This window comes from Misgurnus anguillicaudatus, chromosome 8 (genome assembly GCF_027580225.2).
Source record: "Misgurnus anguillicaudatus chromosome 8, ASM2758022v2, whole genome shotgun sequence".
Taxonomy (NCBI): domain Eukaryota; kingdom Metazoa; phylum Chordata; class Actinopteri; order Cypriniformes; family Cobitidae; genus Misgurnus; species Misgurnus anguillicaudatus.
This window is the reverse complement of record NC_073344.2, coordinates 21,943,471-21,963,131: the sequence shown is the minus strand read 5'-3', so window position 1 is coordinate 21,963,131 and position 19,661 is coordinate 21,943,471. Positions and strand designations below refer to the sequence as shown.

The 19,661-nt window shown below is 35.3% G+C and overlaps 3 protein-coding genes across 3 annotated transcripts in view; 1 reads left to right on the top strand and 2 right to left on the bottom strand.

Moving 5' to 3' along the window:
- Positions 1–400: 400 nt before the first annotated feature.
- On the bottom strand, positions 401–2,582 carry tmem74b (transmembrane protein 74B). The gene is made up of 2 exons (XM_055214248.2): positions 2,288–2,582; positions 401–1,375 (listed from the first exon to the last, which is right to left on the bottom strand). Exon 2 carries the CDS (start codon positions 1,324–1,326, stop codon positions 652–654), a length of 675 nt encoding a protein of 224 aa, XP_055070223.1. The 5' UTR covers positions 1,327–1,375; positions 2,288–2,582; the 3' UTR covers positions 401–651.
- Positions 2,583–4,041: 1,459 nt separating this feature from the next.
- Positions 4,042–5,896, top strand: blcap (bladder cancer associated protein). Its single transcript, XM_055214058.2, has 2 exons — positions 4,042–4,199; positions 4,941–5,896. The coding sequence occupies exon 2, from the start codon at positions 5,073–5,075 to the stop codon at positions 5,334–5,336; it is 264 nt and encodes an 87-aa protein (XP_055070033.1). The 5' UTR covers positions 4,042–4,199; positions 4,941–5,072; the 3' UTR covers positions 5,337–5,896.
- Positions 5,897–8,035: 2,139 nt separating this feature from the next.
- The window catches only part of ripor3 (RIPOR family member 3), a 56,171-nt gene continuing 44,545 nt past the window's right edge, over positions 8,036–19,661 (bottom strand). Inside the window, exons 19-23 of the mRNA XM_073870476.1 lie at positions 15,271–15,429; positions 14,970–15,172; positions 14,796–14,879; positions 10,466–10,556; positions 8,036–8,347 (exon numbers count right to left, since the gene is read on the bottom strand). Of these exons, the coding sequence (XP_073726577.1) occupies positions 8,250–8,347; positions 10,466–10,556; positions 14,796–14,879; positions 14,970–15,172; positions 15,271–15,429 (635 nt within the window). The 3' untranslated portion in view covers positions 8,036–8,249. The remainder of the gene's footprint in view (positions 8,348–10,465; positions 10,557–14,795; positions 14,880–14,969; positions 15,173–15,270; positions 15,430–19,661) is intronic.

Sequence of the window (19,661 nt, the reverse complement as noted above, 5' to 3'; positions counted from 1 at the left end):
GGCATCTAGTGGTGAGGTTGCGCATTGCAACCAACGGCTCAGTCCACTGCTCACCCCTCGCTTTTGAAACGCATAGAGGAGCTACGTTAGCGCCACCAGACAAACATGTCATCGTCTGAGACAACTTAGTAAAAAAAGTTTATCCGTATAGGGCTTCTGTAGAAACATGGCAGCCCAAAATGGGGACTTCCATGTATCTGTGTATGTAGATAAAAACATCTCAATCTAAGGTAATAAAAAACATAACGGTGCATTATGAAAGGTCTTTATACACCTCTAATCATATAGTTTTGTATAATATTTTGCATTTATGTCAAGAGATCCTTCTAAAAATTACACACTGCACCTTTAAAGTGAATATTATACGAATATAGTATAAGAATGATTTTATGATCTGAGGGTACATTTAAAGCAAATATTGTACAAATATGGCCTCTGCATATCACTTTTGCCCACTAGTATATCCCAATAAAGAAGTTACCTTGATTTTAATGGTGTTTTTATCAACTTTTTACTTTGAAACGTAAGACTAAAATTTCCAAAATACAATTTAGTCATTACAACATACGTTAAACACAAACAAACTTGGCTGCTTTGCAAGAACTGATGTTACCTTCTGGAAATACAGCTTACGTTTGTGATCCGGTTGTGCTACGTGCTTTGCGCTCCCGTAGGATCTCGGTTACCATGCGCGGCATCGGCGTCAGCACCTCGCTCACACTCCACGAGCGCGTCTCTCCCATCACCCTCTGCCAATTGCCTCATCCTCATATTGATGGACCCATACGACTTCATGGGTCTCCTGGCGAACGTTCTCCGTCGATACAGTTCTCCCTTACATATAGACACCATTAACAAAACAGACAAAAGCATCCCTCCAAGAGTCAGCAAGCCAAGTCCAGCAATAATGCATTTGTCGAGGTGCGAACCGAGCTGCGAGTAATACATCTCCAACTTCTCCATCTGGCGCGCTGTTACTTGGTCCGGGTTGACTTTGGCCTCTCTGGGGATCGTGTAGGCTATCACGACCAATATGATCCCGCTCACGAGGAACACGAGCGCGCATATAAAGCCGTAGTCCACCGAATGGTCGTTGTACTCGAGCTCGGGTTCGTCGTCGGAGCGCGGGGATGGCACTTCTCTCTGTATAGGCGGTGGATCTCCTCCGGATGTTCCCGAGGTGACTCGGATCCTCGATCCGGGTTCTTCATCCTCGAACGACGCGTTTTCAATGCCGTTCGCTGTCCGCGGTGCTGAAGTGGCCGGATGAGGTTCTCTCCTGCTCCCATCCCCCAAATCACGGAGCTCCACGGCGTTCAACTCCATCGACACTGCGCCCGTACACTCATGTTGAATCAAATAGCTCTCTTTTCACCTGAAAGAGAAGAGATTGAACATTCATTCGTCAGATTGCCAGATCCTGCTGGGTTATTTTGAACCCACAGCTGGTAAAAATATGGACAGAGCCAAACAAATCACCTAGAAAATGTCAACCATGGTTTAAAACATCCCAGCAGGTTAATTTAAACCCAACTGTTGGGTTTGTCCATATTTTATCCAACCATGGGTAAAAAAAAAACTGCACCTACAACTTTCATTGGTTTACTTTTTAAATGAACTATTAGCTGTTTACCATTTAAGCCATTAAAACAATCTTGTAATGTTTTGGGCCATCCAGTGGGATTCTGTTGGTTCCCATCTAATAACAGCCCACAAACAGAACCCATACCAGTTAAGACACCATTGCAGTTTCCAATTCCCATTATAACCATTAAATCCATGAGATTTTTGTGATGGTTTCTGTTGTATTTTGAGAAGGGTTTTATACTGCATTAATGTGTTTATTTACATATGCCATACGCGCGTTGACTTGGCGAATTCAAATATTGTCAATGCGCGGCAGCTCTGCGCTCAGTTTGCGTTAAATATGAAACTAGCTATAATTGATTTCATCACACAGATATTAAACCGAAAGATGAACATGGTGAATACAGCAACATCAACGTGTCAGCAAGACGCGTAAAATCCCATTGCCTGAGCGCAACTAGACTGCTACCCTACGACGCTATCGACGATATTAGTTACACTTTTACGCGTAACCTAACCAATTGGTTTATTATTTTGACCTTGCGACACCTCGAGCGTTTTGTGGTTTTATTTGCATAATGCATAACATGCATCGGCTAATACATAAACCGGGACATTTAGGATGCGATTTAATCGAATAATGCAGAATAGACGAATCGATACAGGTTCAATAAATATTAGCAAGAGAAGAGCTGCTTACCTTCAGGCTCGATTGCTCCACAGATATCATGGTAAGGGTGAGATGCTGGGAGGAAGACCTTCTCCACGGAGATCTCGGGGGAAGATTTAGCCATGCGCGAAACACTCATGTTAAGCATTGAACGCAAACGCACATGCCAGATTATTCGTCATAAATCCAGTGCTGCATGTGCACATATGGTATAGTTTGTTTGTGTATAGTTGTAAAATCCACTGCCCTACATCAGCCTCACAAACACTGGTGTCTGTTAACATAGACTGCTCATTGAGGAATTGATCTGGCTATGTGATCTTCATGCTGATGTTTTATTGGTTAGCTGACTGTTGTATTATGTGTTTTGTATAATAAAAATATATAGAGAGTAAAAATAGATAAACCCTAATTCTATCAATTAATTAATTTTTCATTAATGTGTGCATTATATTATATTAAATGAATGAATGTTTAATAGTAAATCCTTATGAAATATATTTAATAGTAATCCATCAATATTAATAGTAAAAATACATAATGCTTTAGTGACCTCAATAATTATCAGTGCCCTTCAAGTAAAAATTATTGATAAAAACAAAAGAAATGGAGGACAGTAGGTTATAGGTTTAAAAATTATCTTCTAACATTAGCTATAATCTGATTACATTGTGTGTCATCTTTTTATTGTATTTTATTGGCAGATCTAGTTAATTGTATTACATTTGTGGTGAAATTGGCATGCAATTACAATCCAGTAGTAGTCTAAAATGCTATAAAGATTCTATGCAGATTTTGGCCCATGCATGTGGCCCTTCTTGGCTTATGGTTGCTATGGTAACACCATCAGATGATTCATTAAAATGCTAGTTTTAAGTGCAGAAATACGTTTTTGTTTTAATCAAAAGCAGACTTTATTCACTCTGGCTTTATTGCTTTTTGGAAGTCATTAAAAAGTGCACTATTACAATCTTGGAAATTTTTAATAAAGCATTGGGATTGCCATGGAAACATATGGACTGCATTATTTATTTAGTGGTTCAGGCCAAGAGATTTATGTTTCTTCATCCATCTGTACAGGGAATACTAATATTTGCAATTTTCACACTACCTTGTCATTCATTATTCATATTCCTGAGAGAATTTGTGTGTATCGAATGTTGAGACCGTGCAGGAAGATCTTCGATATGTAACAATTAGCTTCAATATTTTTACTTTTATATTAAATCAAATAAATTAAGAAAAATGTAAAGAGTCAACAAATTCTAGTTCAATCATTTTAAATGGCATTATAGATCTAAATAGTACAAAGTACCATTACAGTGCATGTACATTAAACCTTGTGCATTGTGTTTTTAATTCTTAATGAAATTATGAAATATTTAACAAGACCGATATAACCAATGAATGCATCATACATTTATTTTGAGCATATGCTGTTGTGGCAATTTTTAAGGGAATGCAGAAATATTTTTTAAAGGACTTTTAATATATAGCCTAGAAGAAATAACAGAGATGCTTAATTTTGCCAGCAAGAATATAATTTGCAAAGTTTGTACTCCCTTTTACTTAGTGAAAAATTTTGAAACTAAATTAATTCCCTAGAAATAAACTTTTTAAATGGGCCTAATTTAGGAGATAGTACTTGACTGACTCTATTTTCATCAGAAAATCATACGTTGCATAATCAACAATATTGTGTATGGACTTTTTCAAATATATATTTTTAAATATTTATATTTATACAACTAATGTACATTGTCCTTTGCATCTTTAAATAAATGTACATGCTTGACGGCAAAAAAGTTTCAGAATTTTAATCAGGCATTCGCGGGGCACAGGGGGTCCTTACAGTTGCTGAAATCTACGCAATCACCTAAAGCAAAGCAAGTAATGGCGATGGCACATATGGGTGAACATGATTGAATTTAAATAATGGCAGGTAGGAACAATTTCATTCACGTATGTTTAAAAATGTCCTGTTTGAATATTTGACATACTAAAAAGTTTATAGATTAGCGCTACGAATGTTTATTTGTCTGCTAGCGTTTAGCTACACGCTAACGCATGCTAGATATCCGGTTAGCCAATTGGCTAGGAGTATTGTGTTATCATTGTTTATGTGTTGTATTTTGATGTAATATAATAAAAACCTACTTACATTCTTTATTATGTTTATAATTAAGGACAATATCTTACCAAATATCGAAATATGTAGATATTTGTGCAGTTTATTGGCATTGCATCGTGTAAACAGTGTTGCCAGCAATAGCAATGTTTGTCTACTGTGTATGTCTAATAGTTGTTAAACGCCACGTTTAGTTTCCCGGGTACTTCAATGTTTACCAAATACAAATATGCTTTAGTTTCCAAAACGACTTAAAGTCAACTGTTTAAAATGTATTATAATTGTTTAAAACCGCTAAATATTAGTTGAAGTGGTGGTATTATGTTTGTAAGTCGGATTGGTTGTCAGGTTAGCTTTATGTTCAGCTTTACGTGTCATCTGGAACTCGAGGCCACGAACTAAAAATAGCATCATTGCGTATAATTCCTAAAATACACCCTGTTGCTTTAATAACTGGCACCTTATATGGTAGAGAGTATGTTTGTAAGTCAAGTTTAAAATGATCTGCTTAAACTATTAATGAGCTGACTCTATGCTTTATCTTGTTTTTTAAAGGCCTTCCCTGGTATTTGAATACCAAGTCTAATCCCTTGCAGATAAACAAGGGATTTGTGATTGTGTAGTGTCACACCAGCCATCCTATCCTCTATTTGAGCTCATCCCGGCCACCCCACACACACAGAGACGATGTACTGCCTCCAGTGGCTGCTCCCGGTCCTCTTGATCCCCAAACCCTTAAATCCAGCCCTGTGGTTTAACCACTCGATGTTCATGGGCTTCTACCTGCTTAGCTTCCTGTTGGAGAGGAAGCCATGTACCATTTGTGCCTTAGTGTTCCTGGCGGCGTTGTTTCTCATCTGCTACAGCTGCTGGGGAAACTGCTTTCTGTATCACTGCCACGATTCTCAACTGCCCGACTCCGCACACGACCCGAATATTGTGGGCACTTAGACTGGATCTTCAGAATCCCCAATGACATTCTTACACAGACCCTGGGCGATCTCAATCTGGACTGTGAATGGGAAAACCCATCAGGAATGCTGGGAAATTTCAGTTCTTTGTATCCGTGCTGACAACCGCTTCACAGTCCTGCTGTAACCCATAACAAACTGCCCTCATTCCCTGACTTGAATCTAATGCCAGGGGCACAGTGGTATCTCATCTTTGGTTAATCTGATGTTTGCATGGGTTGCCTTTAGGGTTTCATACTTATTATCTACAATTGTTTTCATTTCTTGATGCTGTTTTTCCCAAAGGGTAGGAGGTAATGTGTGCGTGTGTATAAATTTGTATATTACAATTTTGGGTTTCTGTTCATGTGTCAATAATCAGTATGAATTCAAGTGTTAAGAGGATAGACGTGAGCTGAATGTTCTCAGAGGTAAATATTAATTGAGCTAATGCCGCACGGGGCGTTCTAGTCTGATGAGCTCTTGCATCTATATTGCACCGTTAGCTCAAATGCTGTCACAACTTTTAATTCAATAAAGTTTCTAATGATCAAATTTCAACTGCTCTGCTGTGTGTGTAAGATTTTTTTTTTAGAGAGAAATAGCAGAGAAAAACACAAAAAGGGCATTATTTTTGTGTTAGATACAACTAGCATTTTACTATAAACCTTAAGTTTCTTGAGTTTAATACTTGCTGTAATGGTGTTAAAATGCATTCTGAAATTATTCTCATTAAAGGGGACCATATGTGCCACTTATCGACGTCACTGTGTGGGACGATTTGCATAACACCGACCAAATCTGTACGCAAAGAAAGAAGTCACTTTTATTGTTGCCGTCACCGGCGCCATATTGTGGAGACGCTGTGCTTTGGGAGTCGATATATAATTTCCATCTGGATAGGTTGCCTATCAGAGCACACTTGCTTTTCTGAAAGACTTATCTTTGTAAAAATTTGCATGTTTCAGAAATGCGAGGCATAGAGGAGCAACAATAATGTACGGTACATGGAAAATGTTTTTTTAAACCCTAAACCGTATAAACACGATGCATTACACCAAATCACCAAATAATGTTTTAAATAATAACATTCATATGACCTTTTAAAAAAAGTCAGTGGTTGTTGTTTTTTTTTGGTTGGAATATTTTAATAGTTACTAACTTGAAAGTTGCTGTGGGTTGGGTATTGTTTGATTTTTATAAATTTGGGAAAAATTCATCAATATTAAGGAGTATATTTATGAGCAGTATTTTTACAAGAAAAAAAGGAGGAAAATGCTTCCTTTTTATTAGCCTATATTAATAGTGTAGTAACCAATCTGGTGTGTGTTTCCCGAAAGCAACTATAGTCGCAAGTTACCAATAGAGTTCAATGGAATTTACTACCATAGTTAGCTAACATTGCTTTTGGGAAACACAACCCTGATTGATTTCCATTTGTATAACCATAGTTTTATTACAAATATAATGGTTAAACTATGGTTACTAGAGACAATTGTACATTTGTGATTTGTAGTTTTGCTACAAATACCATAGATGGTTAATTTTTATTAGAACTAATGAGAAATCAGATAAGAGTAAATCCCATATAGTAAAAAAATTCAAATATAATTTAAATGTATTTCAAATTATGCAAAAATTGCCCAAAAATGTGCTGCAATATGTTTACAAAAATGTATTTTTAACCAATATATTTTCTTGATATTTTGAAATATTTTTAAAATAAATATATTTTAAAGCATTTATATTCACATCGCATTGGAAGTAAAACTTTGTATGCTACAAACCTGTAAAAAGAGTAGGTTTGAAAAGTTAAAATTAAATATATTTTCAAATTTTATACTTTGGCCAGGAGAAAATATTTTTGCTGTATGGGTTAGAAATGTATTTGTCGCCCTTGAAAGACATTTTGAAATGTATGTTAATAAATGAAGGTTAAAACTAAATATTTAAAATTCAAAAAAAGATTTATTTAAGCTTTACTTTTTACAAAATGTATTTAGCATATATTTAAATTATATTTAAAAATGTATTTTTTTTTTTTTTGCCTTATGTGACACAGAGATAACACACATGCACACTCATTGTTTCAGGCTACGTAAAATAAAAAAAGTAATTCAAAGATATTTTATTAAACTGTTGCAGTTAAGGTCTTCACAGATAATGTGAATTATAAAGCCCCAGGCTATTTTAAATGTGCTTGCAGAAATTGATGAGGAATTTAAAATGTATGGTACAGATCCGATTCCAGAATTGGAATTGATTTTTGATTCCCAACCCTATGAGTCTTCCCAAACATCTTTTCTAAAATATTGTTTAACCTATAATATTGCTTTCATTTTTAACTTAGGAAATATGAATACAGTGAGGGACACTGAAATATACAAACTAATAAAATCTGTAAAGATCTTTATAGCTGTGAATGATGTAATTTAAAGTTATTTGGGCCGGTTGCATAAATCTTTAAGACTAGTCTTCAAAGTTAGTCATGATCATTACTGATCATTACTGTTTTAAGTATGATACATAGAAAGGTAGATTGGTCTAGTTTAAATCCAAATAATAAGACTGATTAGCCCTAACGAATTACTAGTTAGACTCATTCCTAAGACGCAGCCTTAACTTCACGGCTATGTTAATGCAACTAGCCACTGGTTTCTATTGTAGTTATCATATTTTGTCAAAGAGATACTCTTAAAGTGATATTTACATGTTTAATGGTTTGATACAGATATAATATACAAAACAGTTTATTCATAAATATTCCACCCGTAAAAATACACAAAATGATCATTATAATAATGCATTAAATACCAAGCAATATGAGTAGACACTGAAAATGTGTTCAATCAAAATCGGCCTGCATCTCTCCACGCTATGCAGTCAGCTAATAGAAATTAATCTTATTGTCTTTCTATAAAATAGTGATTTCAGTTTCCAGATTCTTATAAGCCTCTTCCTGTATTTCATAGATCCGGTCCATTTGCTGGAAAGCAATGTGGCCTTTCTTACCTGTTTAGAAACATAAAAACAGTGTAAGAATAAAAATAAGCAATGACAGTGAAGACATTTTAATAGATAAGCACATTACAGTAAATTTTAAAAGACAAGTTCTGTAATGATACCACTGAATCAAATTAAATTAAGAAAGGAGTCATTTAGCAGAGTCCCCCCATGTCTCTTTTATCAGGCACCAAATTAAGGTGTATTGGAATCACTACTTATATGCTGATGTGTTTTTGATTCAGGAGCATAGGAGAAGCGATTTAAAACCTGTCGACAGGAAGTTATTTGTACTGCTCTTATATGTATAGTTGTGACTTCACTGACTTCGGTCTGGATCCGGTGCAGATCCAGCCCAAAGTCTTCTGCTGTCTGGGAGGGCTCCACAGAACAGGTTTGATTTGAAATCAATGTTTTATGTCCACAACCTCAAAATCTCAGACTTATCAGACAACACCTGGAGTAAGTTTTAGATCATGAACACTTTCCTTAGGGGAACAAAAATGCTGCCTAATAAGTCATTAACAACAAGGCTGATTATTTTGATTGTGGACACAGCCAAATGTAAGACGAGATAGCTATGAGGAATTAAATTAAAAGCCACAATATGTAGGATTTTCACCACTAGAGGTCACTATTACACAATAACACGAAACAACAACATAAGCTAAGCTTAAAGGAATATTCCATTTTCTTAAAAGAAAAATCCTGATAATTTACTCACCACCATGTCATCCAAAATGTTATTGTCTTTCTTTGTTCAGTCGAGAAGAAATTAAGTTTTTTTGCAGGATTTTTCTCTTTTTAATGGACTTTAATAGAGCCAAACATTTAATACTTAACTCAACACTCAACAGTTTTTTTCAACGGAGCTTCAAAGGTCTACAAACGATCCCAAACGAGGCACAAGGGTCCTATCCAGCAAAACGATCTAGAAAAATAAAAAATATCCACTTTTAAACCACAACCTCTCGTCTGGATCCGGTCCAGCGCGACCTAACGTAAATGCGTAGTGACGTAGGGAGGTCACGTGTTACATATATAAAACGCACATTTGCGGACCATTGTAAACAATAAACTGACACAAAGACATTAATTAGTATCAGTTGACATACAACAAAGTAGGAACGGTCCTCTTTCAACACATTTGTAAACATTGGGGCGGAGTTTGCGTTCGTCCTCTGTGACCTCTTGACGTCTTGACATATTGTGTGAGGTCACGCTGGGGCACCACGAACGGATCTAGACGAGAAGTTGTTGTTTAAAAGAGCATATTTCCTATCTTTCCTGTCAAAAATGACAATCGTTTTGCTAAATAAGACCCTTATGCCTCGCCTGGGATCCTCCACAGTCCCCTGAAACTCCGCCGAAAAAAACCGCCAAGTGTTGAGTTAAGTATTAAATGTTGGGCTCTATTAAAGTCCATCAAAACGAGAAAAATCCTGGAATATTCTCCCAAAAAAACACAACTTCTTCTTGACTGAACAAAGAAATACATCAACATTTTGGATGACATGGTGGTGAGTAAATTATCTGGATTTTTCTTCCAAGTAAAATGGAATATTCCTTTAATGACGTTATGAAGCAGAGTGGCACGATGGAAGATGTTGTTTTTTACCACGAGACGTATGGAATTTGATAATCATGTTCATGGATGAGGTATTGAATTAATGTTTTTTCAAATGTTTGTTTAATCATATTATTTTATGCCATCATATTGAATTAGCTGAAAGGTACAAAAGCTGCTTGTTAGATGCTGTATAACCGTCCCTTCCATATTAGTCTTCTCATTTTTTTTCTACAATTACTACAACCGGAAACTGAGGATAGCGCAGATATTAAATCACTAAAAGAGCCACAATTACAAGGGACGAGCCATTAGTTAAAACAGAAATTTCTCTGGATTTACAAATCCTTGGGAACTTTTGGAATAATGAAAGTACACAATTAAAATATATCAAACTGGATATTTTATTACAAAATCTTACGTATTGTGGCTTTAATTGACAATGAACTGTTTGAAATGCAGAGAAGGTCAAATTATTAAGATGCTGCGTTTTTAATGGTGATCTCTGAAGGAACGTAACACGTGGCGTAGAATCTGGTGATAGTTTAAGATTCAGTTACCGAATGATAACACGGCCTCGCGAGCAGCGTTTCTCAAGTCTTCATCTGTCGACAGCCACAGTTCAGCCACCTGTTCTGCGCTCTCTGAAGCCTAAGACATACAAATGACAAACCATTTCATCTATACCAATCATTTCATATAACCAACAAAGAATCAGATAAAAGATAAACAAAAGCAAGATGATTTATTAAACCTTTGATGCAGGTTATTTTGCTGTGATTGAAGGAATAATTTACACCAAAATGAAACTTTTATTCACTGTCATTGGTTTAACATTAGATTGATTTTCGTACTACTGCTTGTTTGTTGTATTTGTTCACTATAAAGTGCTCTACTTATACTGTTTTAAAAGTAGGATGAAAACATCAATACATCAAGCCAACAGCTATATCAGGATAACATTTTGTCAAGCAATGCAAGATTAGAAAGAATCCAGGATTAAATATTAAACAGGATAAACAAATACTGGCGGTAGGACAAATGTATTCTGTAAGGGATAATGTAGAGGCAGCCGGTAGTTATTGGGAAATAAGCCCCGACAGTGTGATCAGGACCCGACGCGAAGCGGAGGGTCTTGTATCACACTGAAGGGGCTTATTTCCCAATAACTACCGGCTGCCTCTACATTATCCCGCTTATTACACGGCTACTTGCCACATAAGAAAAAAAAACTGGACATGAATATGAATTTAAAACGTTTTATTGGCATATTTGTTTTAAATTAACATTTTTATCCTTCCGCGAAACTTTGCACAGATGCATAAAATGATCCTAATACCTTATTAAGATTCGCTGCTTCATACTTGTCTGTCTCCATTTTTTTCTCTTTTAGCCAGTCTTTGAGAAGTTTTAATGCCCATTCTGTATTTTTTTTGTGTGATGGCTTCGTAGCTGTCATGCTCTATTTTGTCAAGTTCAGTCTCAGTAAGCTGTCTGTGTCTTGTCGTGGTTGTCGAGTGTTTGTCACAAGATGGCGCCAAACAGACAGTAATCTTTATTGATCTTTATTGGCGCGGAGCGATTTTACTTGTGCAAGTAGTACCGGCTATGCGTTATTACTTTGGAGCGGTTATTATTTGAAAAGAACGAACCTGCAAATGTCTCAACTGACCAATCAGAATCAAGCATTCCAGAGAGCCGTGTAATAAGTAGGATTAAAGGGGTCATATGATGCGATTTATTGTTTTCATATAGAAGATTTGTAAAGTAGCAAACATTAAAGTCTTAAACCCAAAGAGATATTCTTTCTTAAAGTGAAGGCTCATTCACGCCTTTCTAAAACGCCTCATGTAAACACGCCCCCACATATCTACCTCACTGTGTGGGTAGATTTGCATTAGAGTTCTCAACGGGTCGGGCTGGCCCGACAAACCCGACGGGACCCTCGAATTCGGGCCGGGTTCGGGTCAAAAATATAAGCAACTGAGTCGGTCGGGTCGGACCTCGGGCTTAATCTTTTACGCTCCGTGAAAAAAAATTATTAATCATCACTGCTGTTCACCGTAAAGAAAGTCTGGTCTGGCTGCTGCAACATGCATCACAGAGAGGGGCGGGGGATAGCAATAAGCTCCGGGGTGGATCAGCAACGGATCCAGACCGAAGCTGCCGGCTTCAGAGCGGATCCGCTTTAGAGCAGATCCGTTGCGGATCCGCCCCAGAGCTTATTGCTATCAGTGCGTGCACGCCTGTTGCCTGGAGAAGAAGAGATGGAGAAAAGTAAACTTGCCGCACGTGAATTCACCGTTGCTTGCTACTACAGGAGGAGAAGCCGCTGACTGGGTACATGTTTGAGTTCTTTTTATTTATTATTGTGTGATTTTTAGGCATATTTATATAGCCTATATTTAAAGTTTATTGTTTCAGTTGTTTGTATTGTTAAAAGGCGTGAACATTAAAGCTTGGTTTGAATTTCCGTCTGCTGGTCATGATATTAGCCTACTATGTGTATGAGGAAAAATAAGGCAGGCGGGGGTCGGCGGCGTCGGGCCGCGTTCGGACAGATAATTCATGTTGATGTGTCGGGTTACATTGGGTTCCGGGCTTTAAAAGCTACGGGCCGGGTCGGGTCGGGTTGTAATTTTCAGGCCCGTTGAGAACTCTAATTTGCATAACACCGCCAAAATAAATACGCAAAGAAAGAAGACCTAACTTTTATAGTATTATTGTTGCAGTCGCAAGCATTTCATGGAGACGATTTGCTTTGGAAGCTGATATTCCAAATATGGTAACATTTTCTTCACATACTTGAGGTATTCGGCCAATCATAATGCACTGGATGGACACCAATCAGAGCGCGCCACGCTTTTCAGAACGATTTAAAACTTTTTTTTTTTAAATTACGCATTTCAAAAAGTCAGGAGCATTGAGGAGCAACAATAATGTACAGCCCAGTCTCACGAAATTTTTGATATTATCACGAATTTCCGTGTTTTTTCGTGATCATTTTACGAATTCCTGTTTTCATGTGATTATTACGTATTGGTTACTCAACTGTTTTGTCCTATTTTCCTACCATTGTCACTTCAGTTTAGGGTTCGATTTACATAAAATGACATCCCTACCCAAACCCAACTCGAACCCTAATGCCAGGCGACATATATAAACCTACTTACTTGTTACAAACCTCTTACAAAAAAAATAAATCAGAAAAAAATAGTATAAACCAATACATAAAGTGACATTCTAATGCAAGCACCAAATCTAATCCTAAACGGAAGCGACAATGGATGGAAAATAGGAAAAAGCAGTTGAGTAACCAATACGTGATAATCACACGAAAGCAGGAATTTGTTATACGATCACGAAAAAACACGGAAATTCTTGATAATATCACAAAAGAAAGAATAAAAAATTTACGTGACTATAGCACGCAACCTTGTGAGTCTGGGTAGTAATGTAGATTAGGGGTGGAACGGTACATGTATTCGTTTCGAAACGAATCGGTACGGGGGTCACGGTTCGGTGCATGCATTTAAACGGAGAATAAACGGTATGAAAATAAAAAAAACTTGCGTGCAAAATAATTAATGTAATGCGGAACTACTGTTAGATACGCGGGTTCTTTATGAACAGCTAATCTGTTGCCCCGCTTTAGCTCTGAAGCTCTGATTGGCGCCGATGCAGCCGAGCTCCGCCTATGTATGTGCTCTATCAGAGACCGTCTACATTCTGGCACTCTGCAGTTTTTTGTCACGTCGACGCCGGTCCAGTCAGTTAGTGAGCAGCGATAGCGAGGATGGCAAGTGGTGTTCCACAAGAGTTAGACGCTCCGCCAGCCTTTTTAAGATCGCAAGTTTGGCAAAACTTCAGTTTTCCAGTCAGTTACAATAGTACAGGCGAGAGATTGGTGGAAAAGACGAGGACTTTGCATCGGCGTTGTTCAGCAGTTGTTAGGTATGTGAGTGGAAATACATCTATCAGGGCTCTCAAGTCTCACGCATTCACCTTGACAAACACGCATTTCAGTCAGTTCACACGCTCACATGCCACCCCTTGTATTTCTCACGCTGAGAAGTAGGAGATAAATTGTCCTGCTAATATACAATTAATGGACGAGGCGCAGTTCTGTCGAGTTCATCAGCGTCAGAGTACCGCGAGAAATCTTGCGGAGGAGGCTGATTTCAAATCGCTCTCGCGTTACTCTGACGTCATCCACTTGTCGTTTCTTGCAGCGCCTCGTTTAGTCGTACACGCCTATTAATTCATCCTACAAGCCTATTTTTTTGTTCTTTAGTACATTAATATGAAATAAGGCCAAAATGTAATTTTAAAATGTATTTAGGTAACACTTGTAATACATTTGAACCCATATTTGTATGAAAGATGAGTACAAGATTACTTAAAGTGGTATACATTTTTGAAATACAAGATAGTATGTTAAATGCATTTCAGTTCATATTCATGACATCTCAAAATAACACTGATAAGGACACCTATGTTTTTAAGATTATCTTAAGTACTAAAAAAATGCCTTCTTCATTTTTGTTTTGCTTTTCCCTCCATTGTACCGAAAGCGAATCGAACCGTGGCGCCTGAACCGAGGTACGAACCGAACCGGGACTTCTGTGTACCGTTCCACCCCTAATGTAGATATGTGGAAAATAATGCGTTTTTGAACCTTAAACCGTGTAAACACATTGCATTACACCAAATGCACAAATAATGTTTTTTTAGTAATGTCACATGACCCCTTTAATGTTTTCAACAATTCTCAGATATAAGTGAGATCACATTTTTGAGGCTGTAAATCACAGTGTTAGGATTTTAGGATGCCGACAAACTCATGGATGTATAAGGTGAAAAATTACGTCAATAAAAACCTGTTCTTACCTTCAGACATTTCAAAGCAAGACAGGCCTGACGCCGCACCTGCGTGTCACTGTTTCTCAGCAGATCTGTGTAGTGAACCACTGCCTGTAAAAAAGTTCAGAGTTTGATTTTTTTAAATCAATTCCTTATTTTTTAGTTATCAGGATAATGATGATGTGTGGGTTTTGTCTTTACCTTTGTCTTGAAAGATTTGGAACGTGATGCCTTGCTGAGACAAGAAGCAGCTGCTGAGGAAACCTTGTGATTGGCGTCTGTCTGTAGTTTGGCTAAAAGGTGCAGGGTGCGATTCGTCGGCTGTAGTTCGGAGATCCGCCTCCCCTTCAGCTTTTTTAGGGCTCGCCTCCTCTTGGGACTTTCCAGACAGGCTATGAGATACACTGAAGCAAACCGATCAGAGAAGACATGATGAACCTTATCTTGAAAAATCTCAAGTTGGTTATGTGATATGTGATAGAGGAAGTGTTTGTGTTGTTACCTTCTTTTGAGAGATGAGAGATGTGCTCTCCAAAGTCAGTTATATTCCATCGATTGAGGTAAACTAGCAGCTGAAACACAGACACTCGGTCTGTAGTGCACAGGTTCACAGACACCATCATACAACTGCACTGAACCTGATGAAGCAACTGACTGAAAACTACAAGAGAAACAATAACAACATTACTGAACAATAACTGAACAGAATATTATATTAACATTAGAGATGTACCGATAATCGGCCAATAATCGGTATTGTCCGATAAAAGCTATTTAGTAGTTTAAAAATAACCGATAGTTATTGCCAATATATCCTCTCAATCAAATGAGTACAGGAAAATGCAATACATTTCAGTTCAGTGTATAGACGGTTTTAGCAGTAACAACATAAACAAGCGGCAAACTTCCGGTAAACTCCGCTAAGAATAAATAACAACAAAGTCCTTTTAAAGTAGTTTATTTATATAACCAGCAAAATAAACAATATGTAGATTATTACCTAGGAAACCAAAATATTTTTTATTTTCAACGAAATATTTGTTCAAGAGTTCAGTTTCAGCAACTACCCTACTGAAAAATCCAGCTAAGACCAGCATAAGCTGGTGAGCTGGTTTTAGCTGGTCTCCAGCTTGGTTTTAGCTGGTTTTGCTGGTGTAGGAAGTTGGTTTTGCTGGTGTAGCAAGCTGGTCTAGCTGTGTTTTGGTCACTTTTTAAGCTGGTCTAGCTGGACTTAGCTGGTCAGGCTGGAAGACCAGCTGGCCCACCAGCATGACCAGCTTTGTCTGGCTGGGAGGACCAGCGTAAATCGTCTTAAACCAGCTAAAACCAGCTAAAACCAGCCAATACCAGCTACCAACCTATGCTGGTCTTTAGCTGGATTCCTCAGTAGGGTAGTCAGACCATTAAAAAAACTGCAAACCAGAACACTGCAAAAAATTCTTAGTATTCTTGTCTTGTGTTCAGTAAAACTGTCTAAAAATTCTTAAATTAAGATGATTTTTCTTGATGAGCAAAATGACCCCAGAAAATAAGTCTAGTTTTTAGACCAAAAACATCAAATTTAATTGATTTTGGGCATACAGAATTTTTCTTGAATTTAGTGTTTAAGAAAATTTTTCAAGATTTTTGTGCCTACCCCATTGGCAGATTTTTTTGCTTGTTTTATGCACAAAATCGCTTAAATTTGATAAATTAATAATTTTTTGATATTTTTACTGAAAACAAGACAAAAATACTAAGACATTTTTTTCTTGAAAATTATTTTTTGCAGTGAAGTAAAGTTCCGACCAGACGAGTAATCGTGTCACCGCACGTGCGTCTGATGAAACCGTCTATAGAAATTAATTTGAAGCTTATGTATAGAATTTGAGCTTATGTAAAGAAACATAAATAGTTTAATAATGTTAATAATGAGCCTTTTCATTAGTGTAGCCTTAATTGTTTAATATTTTGTATGTAAATTTAAGGCGGTTAAGGCGTTAATAATGTTTAATAATATTAATGGTCATTATATGAATGAATAACATTCAGAAAATGTTATATAGTTAATGCAAGTTAATATAACCATCAAACCATCTTTATATCAAATTTAATTGATTTTGTGCATAAAGCATTTTTCTTGAATTTATAGTGTATAGAATATGAGCTTCTGTAAAGAAACATAAATAGTTTAATAATGTTAATAATGAGCCTTTTTCACTAGTGTAGCCTTAACTGTTTAATATTTTGTATGTAAATTTAAATGAATCCTGGCTTCATATTTATAGCATTTCTGTCATGAAACATTAACATTTTTACAAATTAATATTTTATTCCATTATTTCTATTTATTGCATTATTTTAATTTTATTTATTATTTCTGTTAATATTTTCATCTCCAGACACTTCAGTGATAAACCTTAAATTGTCTTCTTTAAAACAAGACCAAGATTAGACTTCTAGGCCAAAAAAAACCCAGAACTATATTTATTTAAAGGTGCACATCACAAGGGGTGTGACGGTTAAGGCGTTAATAATGTTTAATAATATTAATGGTCATTATATGAATGAATAACACTCAGAAAATGTTATATAGTTAATGCAAGTTAATATAACCATCAAACCATCTTTATATCAAATTTAATTGATTTTGTGCATAAAGAATTTTTCTTGAATTTAGTGTATAGAATTGGAGCTTATGTAAAGAAACATAAATAGTTTAATAATGTTAATAATGAGCCTTTTCACTAGTGTAGCCTTAACTGTTTAATATTTTGTATGTAAATTTAAATGAATCCTGGCTTCATATTTATAGCATTTCTGTCATGAAACATTAACATATTTACAAATTAATATTTTATTCCATTATTTCTATTTATTGCATTATTTTTATTTTATTTATTATTTCTGTTAATATTTTCATCTCCAGACACTTTAGTGATAAACCTTAAATTGTCTTCTTTAAAACAAGACCAAGATTAGACTTCTAGGCCAAAAAAAACCCGAGAACTATATTTATTTAAAGGTGCACATCACAAGGGGTGTGACGGTTAAGACGTTAATAATGTTTAATAATATTAATGGTCATTATATGAATGAATAACACTCAGAAAATGTTATATAGTTAATGCAAGTTAATATAACCATCAAACCATCTTTATATCAAATTTAATTGATTTTGTGCATAAAGAATTTTTCTTGAATTTAGTGTATAGAATTGGAGCTTATGTAAAGAAACATAAATAGTTTAATAATGTTAATAATGAGCCTTTTCACTAGTGTAGCCTTAACTGTTTAATATTTTGTATGTAAATTTAAACAAATCCTGGCTTCATATTTATAGCATTTCTGTCATGAAACATTAACATTTTTACAAATTAATATTTTATTCCATTATTTCTATTTATTGCATTATTTTTATTTTATTTATTATTTCTGTTAATATTTTCATCTCCAGACACTTTAATTGTCTTCTTTAAAACAAGACCAAGATTAGACTTCTAGACAAAAAAAACCCAGAACTATATTTATTTAAAGGTGCACATCACAAGGGGTGTGACGGTTAAGGCGTTAATAATGTTTAATAATATTAATGGTCATTATATGAATGAATAACATTCAGAAAATGTTATATAGTTAATGCAAGTTAATATAACCATCAAACCATCTTTATATCAAATTTAATTGATTTTGTGCATAAAGCATTTTTCTTGAATTTAGTGTATAGAATATGAGCTTCTGTAAAGAAACATAAATAGTTTAATAATGTTAATAATGAGCCTTTTTCACTAGTGTAGCCTTAACTGTTTAATATTTTGTATGTAAATTTAAATGAATCCTGGCTTCATATTTATAGCATTTCTGTCATGAAACATGAACATTTTTACAAATTAATACGTTATTCCATTATTTCTATTTATTGCATTATTTTTATTTATTTATTATTTCTGTTAATATTTTCATCTCCAGACACTTTAGTGATAAACCTTAAATTGTCTTCTTTAAAACAAGACCAAGATTAGACTTCTAGACAAAAAAAAAACCCAGAACTATATTTATTTAAAGGTGCACATCACAAGGGGTGTGACGGTTAAGGCGTTAATAATGTTTAATAATATTAATGGTCATTATATGAATGAATAACATTCAGAAAATGTTATATAGTTAATGCAAGTTAATATAACCATCAAACCATCTTTATATCAAATTTAATTGATTTTGTGCATAAAGCATTTTTCTTGAATTTATAGTGTATAGAATATGAGCTTCTGTAAAGAAACATAAATAGTTTAATAATGTTAATAATGAGCCTTTTCACTAGTGTAGCCTTAACTGTTTAATATTTTGTATGTAAATTTAAATGAATCCTGGCTTCATATTTATAGCATTTCTGTCATGAAACATTAACATATTTACAAATTAATATTTTATTCCATTATTTCTATTTATTGCATTATTTTTATTTTATTTATTATTTCTGTTAATATTTTCATCTCCAGACACTTTAGTGATAAACCTTAAATTGTCTACTTTAAAACAAGACCAAGATTAGACTTCTAGACCAAAAAAACCCCCAGAACTATATTTATTTAAAGGTGCACATCACAAGGGGTGTGACGGTTAAGGCGTTAATAATGTTTAATAATATTAATGGTCATTATATGAATGAATAACATTCAGAAAATGTTATATAGTTAATGTAAGTTAATATAACCATCAAACCATCTTTATCGGCAGATATCAGTCTGAATAATCGGTTATCATATCAGTGGAAAAAATTCTCTAAATGTCTCTAATTGACTTTTTTTTGACAGACACATTTATTTAAAGTGACTAAAACTAAAAAATTTATCAGTATATGTATTATCTGGGAATATTTGTATTATGTGTTAGCTAATATGCACAAGTTTTAAT

What these genes read in the sequence shown, in the direction of transcription:
- tmem74b (XM_055214248.2), bottom strand. Translation starts at nt 1,326, where the DNA reads ATGGAGTTGAACGCCGTGGAGCTCCGTGATTTGGGGGATGGGAGCAGG.
- blcap (XM_055214058.2), top strand. Translation starts at nt 5,073, where the DNA reads ATGTACTGCCTCCAGTGGCTGCTCCCGGTCCTCTTGATCCCCAAACCC.